Genomic DNA, 9,855 nt, shown 5'->3' with positions numbered 1-9,855 from the left:
CTGCGTGCTTCTTTCCCTCCCTTCTTCCCGCCCTCCCTCCCTCCCTCCCTACCACCCACAGCCGAGCTCCACGACCCTGGCACCCTTCAGCTCCCTCCGGTAGGTGCGGTGCAAGTATTCGGCGGTCCACAAGGAGACAGGCCAGACCATCGTCCCTATTTAAGAAAGAAAGGGGGCTGATAAATGACGACGATGATAAAATCTACATGGCCGGAAAACACTCACATACGGGTGGTTTTTGCGAGGGAAAAAAAGGGACCGGCTTTTTCAGGGAGACTCACCAGGCCAATACGCGCCATCAAACAAGGGTGCCAATTCGTCCTCCTCCTGTGTACATGTGGCGCGTCCGTGAGCCCCTCCTAACCATGAACTCGCCCTCTCGATTTCATTTTAAGGCCTCCACGCATCATAAAATGCGCCTTTGTCAATGTCATGTCCCTTTCCTTCACTGATTTTTACTACACTAGACCTCTAGAAGTCTAGCACTCCTCCTCACCCTCTGTTCGACCCTCTTATCCTCCCAAATTTTCTTACCAAGAGAGTTCGAAAGGTCAACCGCCTCCTCTCGTATTCCACCACCACTTTTTCCTCCACAACCATGGCTCCTTTCTCACCATCGCGTCCTGCTCCTCCATCCATTCCCTCTTCTTTTATTACTCGAATGACATCGGACTCGTACCCCTGTGGTGGCCAGTCGCATGTGACTTCTTGGGGTGGGCGGCTGCTATGGCCTTCCCGACCTCCTCCCTCCCAGGCTTGGCTTTCCCTTCTTCCCCAAGCCTCCGAACCGACACCAATGTCATCTTCCGGGGTTCTCATCTGGTCACCGTCGCCCATGTGTGTTCTTCAAAGCCTCACCTGTGGAGGCATAGTGTAAATTGTGGGTGCTCTTATACTTGCAATAAGGGAGAGCTCCGGGTAGGTTATTCGGGAGAGGCAGGGAGAGGGCATCTTGCAGCTTTAAGGCCCATTATGGTTTTTGAATTGGTGCAATGTATCCATGGAGAGATAATTTAAATCATATAAGACATTAGAAGGATGAGTGGCTTCCCTAGTGCCCCATGCGTCGCTATCTTTCGGACAAGAGCATTGAGTTGCTCCGCCACAAAACTTCGGTCAAGCCGTGTCTCATCGAGGGCACGGCCGGACAGTCTCAAGGTGAAGTTGTCACCAGGAAAGCGACATGCGTTCCCCAAGAAACTTGTATGTCAATAGTGACTACAACCTGGAGCATTCAAAACCGCAAATGGACCTCAGACGGGATCCTGCATGCACGCTTATAAGACTGCAAATTATCCGACCTAATTAAAACGGACAGCGAAAATTACTTTATCATGCATACGCTTTCTTATTTTCTTTCATATACTCAGTAGTACCATTCGTGTTCTTTGGTGCGGCAGCTTCAATCCACTTAAGTATCAGTCTCTTGACCCTCTGCTGTCGTATCAAGCGATGTGGCTTTGCCCGGGACACCGATAGCATCTATTTCACAAGCGAAAGTCAAATCAGTGCCGATCTCGTATTGCTAAGAAGAAGCAAGGGTACAAGGAGGATGGAAGCAGTAAGAAGAGGGAAGATTTGTGAGTTAGAATTCTCTCCACCAGAGTCCCGCCGGTCCCGACCAAAGAAGTCACCCCATGCATGTCTTTCTAAAAACGAGGGAGACATGAAAAGAAAAGGCGTAAGAAAAGTGGAATTAAGAGCGGTTAGGAGAAATACCTTTGCCAACTCCTCTGTGCTTTGGGGCACCTTCATCCTGAGCTTGCGTTCATTGGCGGGAAAGTTCTCCAAGCCGTGCATCTCCATGGCCGTTCGGCAGGCGTCCATGATGGAAGCCTGCGGGGTAATAACCCGGGAGGGCAAGAAGGGTAATAGGCGGGTTAAAGGGGAGTCAAATGACAATGAGGTGGATTACCAATTTGTGGCGTAGGGCAGACATATATCTATGCGCCTCATATGACACAGAATCTCATGAATTTGAAGCGTCGCGATCGAGGTATTTGATACACGACAGACACGGTCAAAAGCACCCCGACCAAGCTGCAAAAGGCAACGTACCGTAACAGCGCTAAGTTTCACACCCACCAACGCATGGGGGGGCATGATACCCTTCCGAAAGCCCGGGAAATTGGCGTTCAGGGTCCCGGCTGTGACGTGAGAGGATACAACAAGACGAATAAGAGGGCAAGGGATGACCCTCCTCCATCAAACAGTCCAGAAAATCAACAAGAGAAGAAAAGAGTCGAGCGACTGAGTATTCAGCCTACTTGGAGCACCTCTTTCGCCCTGCTTTCGTACCTTTCAATGCCTGGTTGTACGTTTTCTTCACGTCTGGCCCATATATCTCGGCTTCCACCAAATAGCCACAGACAGGGCGCTCGGCGGAGGGGTCTTCAACCGATACTCTGCATGAAAAGACGTCATCATGAAGAAATGATGACATTCGTTGTAAAAAAATAAGTTGAAACGTAAAAATCTGACACCACTTGAGGACGTATTATGCGGGTATAGTGTAATTTGGCCACGACATGCCTTACCTTGTAACTTTCAAGGTGGGATCCAGGGTGGGTAATATTTCTCCGATTACATTCTGTATTGTACTGCGTAAACAAACCACAGATCGCTGGTTTGGCGTTGCTAAGGGGGAAGAGAGGACGAAGGCGACAGTCACCGGGGGGAAGAGGAGGTTGAAAAAGATGACCAGCAGGACAGGAAAGCTACATGCGGGCATCCTTTGAGCACTCGGCAGGCTATAAATGAAGATAGTTGAGAGGAATGTGGATTTCGTGATAAGCGATATCCCGTACGTGTCGTAATGGATGTAGAGTATCGTTCTATTTCAAGGCCGTCCATCCATCGTGACGCCATCCACGATACGCTCCGGCACGATCTCCCATGACCCTGAACTTTCTCCCATAGTTTAGGTCAGCACATTCATCACCGCGGCTTTGGAGACGATAGGAGTTTGTTGCCGTAGTGCCCTCGCTTGTTCCCTACGTGTGCGAAGCAGAAAATGTGGAAAAGTCTTGTGCCCGGCCTTCGCGGAGAAATGGAAAATGTGACAGTTTCCTGATTTGAATGCTTTATGCTTTCACCGATCAAGTGCATGTTCATTCTATATTTCCCCTAATTCTCGGAATTATGTGTACGATAGGCGTGTCAGTTGCATTCCGTCTTCTCTACACATTATACCCTTCCTGCTAGTATGATTAAAAATTTTGCTATAACGTAAAATTCCACTACAATGTCAGATGAAGCTGCATTCAAGAATTAATATAAGATTTTATGTGAACGAAACGAGTCAGATATTGAACAAGTGTAATGCCTTTTTCTCAGTCGCTTGTATGTAGCATTTCTTATAAGACAAAGACACTTGTGACATTTTTTGGGGCCTCGAGGGCAAAAATGTTCAAGACAAATTGTAATATTTTGCCGGAGAAAGGAAAGTGTAAATATCTCAAAAGTCTCCACTTTCACTCTATCCAGGTCTCGGGATGGCTACATCTTCACAAGCCTCCACAACTCACTGTGCAAGATCGAATTTATCTCAAGCTTTTTTTAAACCATAAGATGTGCTTGCACACTTTGTCTGGCACCACGAAAACGCCGCATTCTCCGTCTCTGCTGTTTCGTCGGTGTATTATCGTAAGCCCGGCTCCCCCAGTACAAACGCTTGCCAATCCGGATTCCGTTGGACGTATGGGAAGTTCTAAAAAGAGAGGAAGAAAAATTAAAAAAGTAGCGTGAGGAGGAGAAAGAGATGGCGCTGCTAATTAAGTAGGACACCCAGGAGTCTGTGTTGCTGTGGTCTTGGTTTTCCCCATGCTTACCTGTAGTCTCTGCATGTAGGCGTCCAATGCTGCGCGCCTCTCCTCCAGGAAGGAGGGGGAAGTGTGCGCCGTGAGGGCTTTCAGATATTTGGGAGGAAGACGAGGGAGGGAGGAAGCAAGGTGGTGTCCCCAAAAGTAAGACCGAATCTGAAAAGGGAAAGAAAGGAGGGCCGCATTTGAGGATTTTGAGGAGGAAGGCATAAGAGAGAGCGACATGTCGAACCTAGGACGACAAAGGTGAGGAAGGGATGGGATGGACGCCTGTAACAAGACCACGCAGGACACCTGCTCGATCCTTTCGTATCAATCTCGACGTCCGTTTCACATACTTTCACATCCAGTTTGTCAAAGTCTCGGAACCGAAACCGGTGTTCCTTTTCCTTGGGACCCGCCCTCCCGTTCGCTCCTTGCTCTCCTTCCTCGGCTCCGGTTCCCTCCGTCGCGGCCCACCGCGTCTTCAGTGTGTAGAAAGCTCCCACTTTCGCTTTTCCACCGGACCTGACGACGCCTCGAGAAGATGATTGCAGTAGGGTTTCCTCCTCCTCTTCCTCAACCTCATCTTCCAGTTTATCCTCCCTCGTCTTCCTTTTTTCTCTGTCATCTCCTCCCTTTTCAGTGTCCAATGGCAACAAAGCTACAGAAGCTACCGTCACGCTTTCTATGGACAAATTTTCTGATAAACCCACTGGCTGCCTTCCTCCCTCTCCACCGTCCGCTTGCTCTGTGTCGCAGGCCCATGGACGACCTCGAATAACCAGCGAATAGGAAGTGAGCCCTAATGGTTGGGAAATGTTAAAGGTGTATATCAATAAAATGGAGATGAAAAGTGCGCGTGCGTGTGGTGATGGAAATCATGCGCTGTCGATTCCTTTGCGACTGACCAGGGTAGTCAACGACGGTGAGCTCACACGGCACTTTTCCTTGAAGAATTTCGAAGGATACGATTCCCCCGCTGTCAATACGGTCGATGGAGTGGTGAACAATTTGCCCTGTTCAAACGGGGAGAAAAAGAAAGCGAATTATGTAAATTTTCGGGATGGGAAAAGCCTTGCACGCAGAACGTCGAGAAGACGCTGTCAGGGTACGGTAGCATTTTTTTTAGTTCTTTGGTCGTTTACGTACCGTCGACATATATGATCTTTTCACCCTTATGGCGATGATGCCTGTCAGGGTGATTGCCAAGTGAGAATTTGCTATCTTTCATTTTTCTTACTCAATCCTTGTATCTCAATACGTATCCTTCAAAACGTGCCGCCTCCCTTACCGTAACATGATTAGGACTTCCATCTCTTGTCCATTAGCTCTATAAGGGTAGCGCCAAATTCTTGTGACTAACCCAGAGAGTGTGGCCTTAGTCGGTGGTTGGTTTCCCATCTTGGACTGGCCTGTCCAAGGATGAATGCAGGAACACAAAGGGATGCATTAATGTTGCATGCGTACCTACCGCTGCCCATGCCGTCATTTTCGGCCCAAATTTTCAAACTACATACAAGATGCATAAGTCGATCAATGGACCCTCAACCGTCCCACGCTATGACCCCGTCTTGACGATGCACCACGCCTTGCCACCTGCTTTGGTTTAGCCGTTAGCGACCGTTTACGACGGTTTAGAGCCCTCGCTTTGGAGTCGAGTCTTCCCTTTTCCAAACCCTCACGCCGAAAGGGCAATGACCAGGAACTGATTGTCGCCTCCACTTCCATAGTGTAATTTTTCACGTGTATTCAATTATATGAATCACTCCAATAGGCCAGAAATTGCAAATTTGAACCCACCCGCCAGCGGAGCTTTCACCCGCGTCACGGAACGAAGCTAGCGTCCGAAGCCCGACTTTTATCACATATGGGCCAAAACTTGATAGCATCCATCACGCACGTAAATGTGGGTGATGTTGTTGCCATTATTGTCTTGCTTGCCTTTTTCTGGCTGGATTATGCGCAGGTCAGGAGCAAAGAAAATGTAATCGACTTTGATAGGTCTTAACCACCTCCTAACCTTTTCCGGTCCCTGCCTTTCCGTGGAAATCATCTCGTCAGGATTGGTTTACGTATAACAAGGATTGGATACATCAGCTAGCCCCTGAAAAATCCAAAGGTTTACTTATTGCGTCCAACAGCGGTCGAAAGAGCGAAGAACTCAGCCAAAAACCGAGGACGGAAAGCGATGTGGAGGAGATTCATATAAAAGTCCTCCTTCTTCGGCTTCGTCGACCCCAACCAACAGAAGCAGGACAGAGGGCAAGATTGGGGGCGGAGGACGCAGACGAAAGAAAGTCTCCTCACTACCTCCGGTTTTTCCCACTCCCTCCTAAGGAAGTCGTCCCGTCCACGGCCTCCAGGCATGAGGGCAGGTGAGATCAGCATGGACGGTGTAGAGTCCATATACAGACTCATGTTTTGGTGTTTCGACTATTCGCCTCTTATTGTGTGACTAGACCGGTCTTATCAATGATTAAAAAGCGAATATTACCTTTCTGTCACCGATCCTCCTCCGATACCTACCCGGCTCCCTTAATCGGCTTCTCTTGACTTTTAATCTAGTGCTTATTTTTAACCACACGCTTCCTAGAGCATAAACTCCTAGTCATACGGATCTTTGTTTCCTAATTTGTGTTTTAAATCCCTACGATCACAGCGGCACGGGGAGTGGATCCTTGGGGAGGGAGAGGTGGCGCCCCCGACGGTTGAGGATAGAGGTCTGGGAGGAGGAGGAGGGAGAGGAGGGAGGAAGCCGTCTTCCTGCCTATCTTGCTGACATTGATGGAGTCATAGTCCGGGCCAGGTTTGAAGGGAGGGCGGGAGGAAGGAAGGGCGGGAAGGAGGGCGGGCGGGAGGGAGACATATCAAGAAAAGAGGAAGGAAAGAGGGGGATAGGCCGCGGCAGATATTTGTCTATTACTCATTAGTCTTGTTGCCTACATCGATTTTACAGCAAAGCCTCCATCGCGGCACTTCCATGCACTGTCGCCAGGCTTCGGGAAAGGGTTCCGGCCGCCGCTCTCTCCCTCCCGCCCTCCGATCCTCCGTGCCCGCCCCCCCGTCCCTGGATGATCCTCTTCCATCAGCCTCAAGGCAGCGCGGACGATCGAGAAACAGGAAGGGAGGAGGAAACGGGCCCAGAAATCGGGGAGGAAAGTGCATCTACCCTTGCAGCAGCTTGCGGGGTCACACGTGTCTTGCTGCCTTCTCCTCCCTCCTCCTCCTTCTCCTCAACCTCCTCATTCCTTCCATTGTCATCGTCTCGCTCCCCATCCCCGCCCTCCCTCTCCTCCGCCTTCCATATGATGATCAGCGACGTCCTCCTCGCCCGGGCCATGGCCGCGGTTGACGGGGCGGACGAGACGGAAAAGACGGAGGAAGCGGAGGAGGAGGAGGAGGAGGACGAGGGAGGCATAATCTTATGCAGCAAGGCAAGAATGTTGATCGATTTGAGCCTGGCCTTCTACTCAAGCCCCCTTTCAGCCCCACCTACACTCCCCGTAAGACAGCGCCGGGGGGTGGGGGGTGTTGAGGGAAGGCAGTGGCATGGGCGGGCGGTGGACGCAGGGGGGGGAGCCAGGACGCGTGGGAGGCATAAAAACGGGGGGGGAGGGGACGAAGGGAACGAGGGAGTCGGTGGAGGGAACAGGCGCAAGGCAGTTATGCTGGCAGTCTTTGAAGTCACCCTTTACTTCCTTCCCCATTCTTCTCTTCCTCCCTCGACCCGTAGCTTGCGCATCGAGCTGCCTGCCTCCGGCACCTCCCATTGCTCTCCTTCCTGATCCATCGGTTCCCCGCCGTCCTCCTTCATTGCGACCCTGGGCAGGGAAAGACGCCCCTCCATTTTCTGTGTGAGGGAGGAAGGGAGGGAGGGAGGGAGGGGGGGGGGGAAGAAAGGGAGGCTGCCCTCGCGCTTGCATTGCGAGAAGGCATTGAGGCCTTATGGATCAGGGATAAGGAGGGAAGAACCCCCCAGGAGCTAGCTGAGGAGGTAAGGGGAGGAAAGAGGGAGAGAGCGACCTGGAGGGGAAGGAGGGGAAGGGCGGGCGATGAAGGGCGTTGCAAGCGTTGCGAGTGAATCTCAAGCCGTGCAAGGTTTTCCTCCTTTTCATTACCTCGCTCCCCCCCTCCTCCCTTCCTCCCTCCCTCTCTCCCCCCTCCCTTTTTCCCTCCAGCCCTCGGTGTCCTTGGTTCTGTACACGGCTGGTATTCAGTATCAGACACTGCAGGCGCAGCTGGGATGGGAAGGAAAAAGGGAGGGAGGAAGCAAGGAAGGGAGGGAGGGAGGGAGGGAGGGAGGGAAAAAGGGCGCAGAAGACAGCAGGTTTTGCCAACGAAGCGTGGTTGTGCTCGGGGACGATGCGGCAGGTGGGAAGGAGCGCATGGAGGAGGAAGAAAGGGAAAAGAGAGAGAGTGGGAGAGGTGTCAGAGAAGAGGAGGGACGGGCTCTTTTGTTGATACTGAGAGGCTCTTCACTTCCTCTTCTCACTCCAGGCATCGCATACCTGCGCTCCCTCCTCCTCCCTCCTGGGGCCTGTGCCCCCTCCGCCTCCTCGGACTGTATCACCCACGACATTGTCCTCCTTCCTCCCTCTTGCCCTTCCTCACCCCGCCTCGAGACCTCCGGGGGAGGGAGGGAGCGGGACCTCCAGTCCCCAGTAAGGGAAGTGATGAGGCGGGAAGAGGAGGGAAGTGGAGGGGATGAAGGGGGGGAGGAGGGGAAGGAGGGGGAGGATTCTGGGGAGGAGGAAGGGGCGTGTTGCACGGCCCTTCTAGGCCAGTCGTTGTGGTGGATGGCCTCCCTCATGGGAGTGGACGGGAGTGATGAGGAAGGAAGGCAAACGGAGAGAGTGGAAAGCGTATCAGCGGATACGAATCCCAAAGTGGTGAGGCGCGACGGAAGTAAATTCGGGGAGCGGGGGAGGGAGGAAGAGGGATTGGGCGTCAGCGCTGTCCCAGTGCCTCTCTGACCAAACTTGGACTCTCATCCACCACGTCGGTGTCCTCTCCCTCTCTCTCCCTCCCTCCCTCCCTCCCTCCCTCCCTCCCTCCCTGATTCCTTCACTCCCTCCCTCCCTCCCTTTTCCCCTACAGGACATCCCTCCCTTCTTCGCCAAAACGCGTCGCTTCCATTCCCCTTCCTTGTCACAGCATGTGGGGGGGAACGGGGAGGAGGGCGGGAGGGAAGTCGGGAGGGAGGAAGCGGTCCGTATGCACACATACGGACCAAAGAGCTACGCGGCCTTGTCGATGCTGGGGCCCCGGGTGAGGAGGAAGTGGGGGAAGAGAGGGGAGGAAGGGAGGGAGGAAGGGAGGGAGGAAAGAGATGTGTAGGAGGATAAAGGGTGAGGTCCTACCGGTATTTGTAGCAGGGAATCATCCATATCAACCTCTCCGTTTCCTCCTCTTTCTTCCTCTCCCTTTCCTCCTCCCTCCTCCTCCTCCTCGTCGCGTCTCCCTCCCAATCCCTCCTCTCCATCCTCATCCCTCCTTCCCCCCTCATCCCTCCTGCCCTCCTCATCCCTCTCCAAAGGCCTACACAGGACATCCCTCCCCCCTCTTCCTCCTTCCCCTCTCCCTCCATCAATCTCGCACCGACCTCCTCTCCTCCCTCCGCCGCTACCTTCCTCTCCTCAATCTGGCGTCTGCGCCCGGCGGCCAGGGAGGAAGGTAGGAAGGGGGAGAGAGAAAGAGAGGGGAGGAATAATTAACCTGATAAGTATATGAGTGGTGCATATTTCGATGCTTGGAGGGCAGGATGGACGTGCAGCGTTGACGAGTCGGAAAGAGGGAGGGAGAGATGGAGGGAGAGAGGGAGGGAGGGAGGAAGGGGGGGCAGTAGATTGTCAGATATGGGCCAGCACGGTCTGGAATCCGACCTCCAGGGGGAAGAGGGATGGTGTCCAGGAAGAGGGTAGGGGAGTAGAGGAGGGCGACCGCCAACCACGCGACGGAGCTCGGTGGAAGTAACGGAGGAAACATCAGGGAGAGGACCCGGCACATACCTGGGCTCGACCTCCCTTTCCAACTCATCCCCCTCCCTCCCTCC

At 52.8% G+C, this 9,855-nt stretch overlaps 5 protein-coding genes across 5 annotated transcripts; 2 read left to right on the top strand and 3 right to left on the bottom strand.

Annotated features, from left to right (window-relative positions):
* Positions 1–48: 48 nt before the first annotated feature.
* NGA_0497210 (uncharacterized protein) lies at positions 49–864 on the bottom strand (the record flags this gene model as incomplete). The annotated part of the gene is made up of 3 exons (XM_005853336.1): positions 535–864; positions 282–327; positions 49–155 (listed from the first exon to the last, which is right to left on the bottom strand). Exons 1-3 carry the CDS (start codon positions 835–837, stop codon positions 49–51), a joined length of 456 nt encoding a protein of 151 aa, XP_005853398.1. The 5' UTR covers positions 838–864.
* A 466-nt stretch (positions 865–1,330) lies between these two features.
* On the bottom strand, positions 1,331–2,754 carry NGA_0320102 (trigger factor). The gene is made up of 5 exons (XM_005853335.1): positions 2,538–2,754; positions 2,299–2,405; positions 2,059–2,147; positions 1,720–1,836; positions 1,331–1,525 (listed from the first exon to the last, which is right to left on the bottom strand). The coding sequence occupies exons 1-5, from the start codon at positions 2,729–2,731 to the stop codon at positions 1,412–1,414; spliced, it is 621 nt and encodes a 206-aa protein (XP_005853397.1). The 5' UTR covers positions 2,732–2,754; the 3' UTR covers positions 1,331–1,411.
* Positions 2,755–3,640: 886 nt separating this feature from the next.
* NGA_0497310 (px domain containing protein) lies at positions 3,641–5,219 on the bottom strand (the record flags this gene model as incomplete). Its single annotated transcript, XM_005853337.1, has 6 exons — positions 5,095–5,219; positions 4,953–4,993; positions 4,712–4,819; positions 4,160–4,605; positions 3,831–3,977; positions 3,641–3,709 (listed from the first exon to the last, which is right to left on the bottom strand). The coding sequence occupies exons 1-6, from the start codon at positions 5,202–5,204 to the stop codon at positions 3,641–3,643; spliced, it is 921 nt and encodes a 306-aa protein (XP_005853399.1). The 5' UTR covers positions 5,205–5,219.
* Positions 5,220–5,609: 390 nt separating this feature from the next.
* Positions 5,610–7,126, top strand: NGA_0497510 (uncharacterized protein; the record flags this gene model as incomplete). Its single annotated transcript, XM_005853338.1, has 4 exons — positions 5,610–5,769; positions 5,865–6,178; positions 6,463–6,609; positions 6,760–7,126. Coding segments are annotated over exons 1-4 (927 nt in total), but the record flags the coding sequence as incomplete, so codon positions are not given.
* Positions 7,127–7,581: 455 nt separating this feature from the next.
* On the top strand, positions 7,582–8,464 carry NGA_0497600 (uncharacterized protein; the record flags this gene model as incomplete). Its single annotated transcript, XM_005853339.1, has 2 exons — positions 7,582–7,797; positions 7,982–8,464. Coding segments are annotated over 2 exons (699 nt in total), but the record flags the coding sequence as incomplete, so codon positions are not given.
* Between the last annotated feature and the right edge of the window lie 1,391 nt (positions 8,465–9,855).

The sequence above is a fragment of the Nannochloropsis gaditana genome (genome assembly GCF_000240725.1).
Source record: "Nannochloropsis gaditana CCMP526 unplaced genomic scaffold scaffold946, whole genome shotgun sequence".
Taxonomy (NCBI): domain Eukaryota; class Eustigmatophyceae; order Eustigmatales; family Monodopsidaceae; genus Microchloropsis; species Microchloropsis gaditana.
The sequence above is the reverse complement of the archived record's forward strand: the minus strand, read 5'-3'. Positions and strand labels throughout refer to the sequence as shown.

Bases quoted from the DNA above. Each gene is read 5' to 3' on its own strand.
- NGA_0320102 (XM_005853335.1), bottom strand. From the start codon at position 2,731: ATGCCCGCATGTAGCTTTCCTGTCCTGCTGGTCATCTTTTTCAACCTC. The intron at 2,148-2,298 runs GTACGAAAGCAG...CTCACGTCACAG, and splicing joins GTACAACCAGGCATTGAAAG to CCGGGACCCTGAACGCCAAT. The intron at 1,526-1,719 runs GTATTTCTCCTA...GCTTCTTCTTAG, and splicing joins GCACAGAGGAGTTGGCAAAG to CAATACGAGATCGGCACTGA.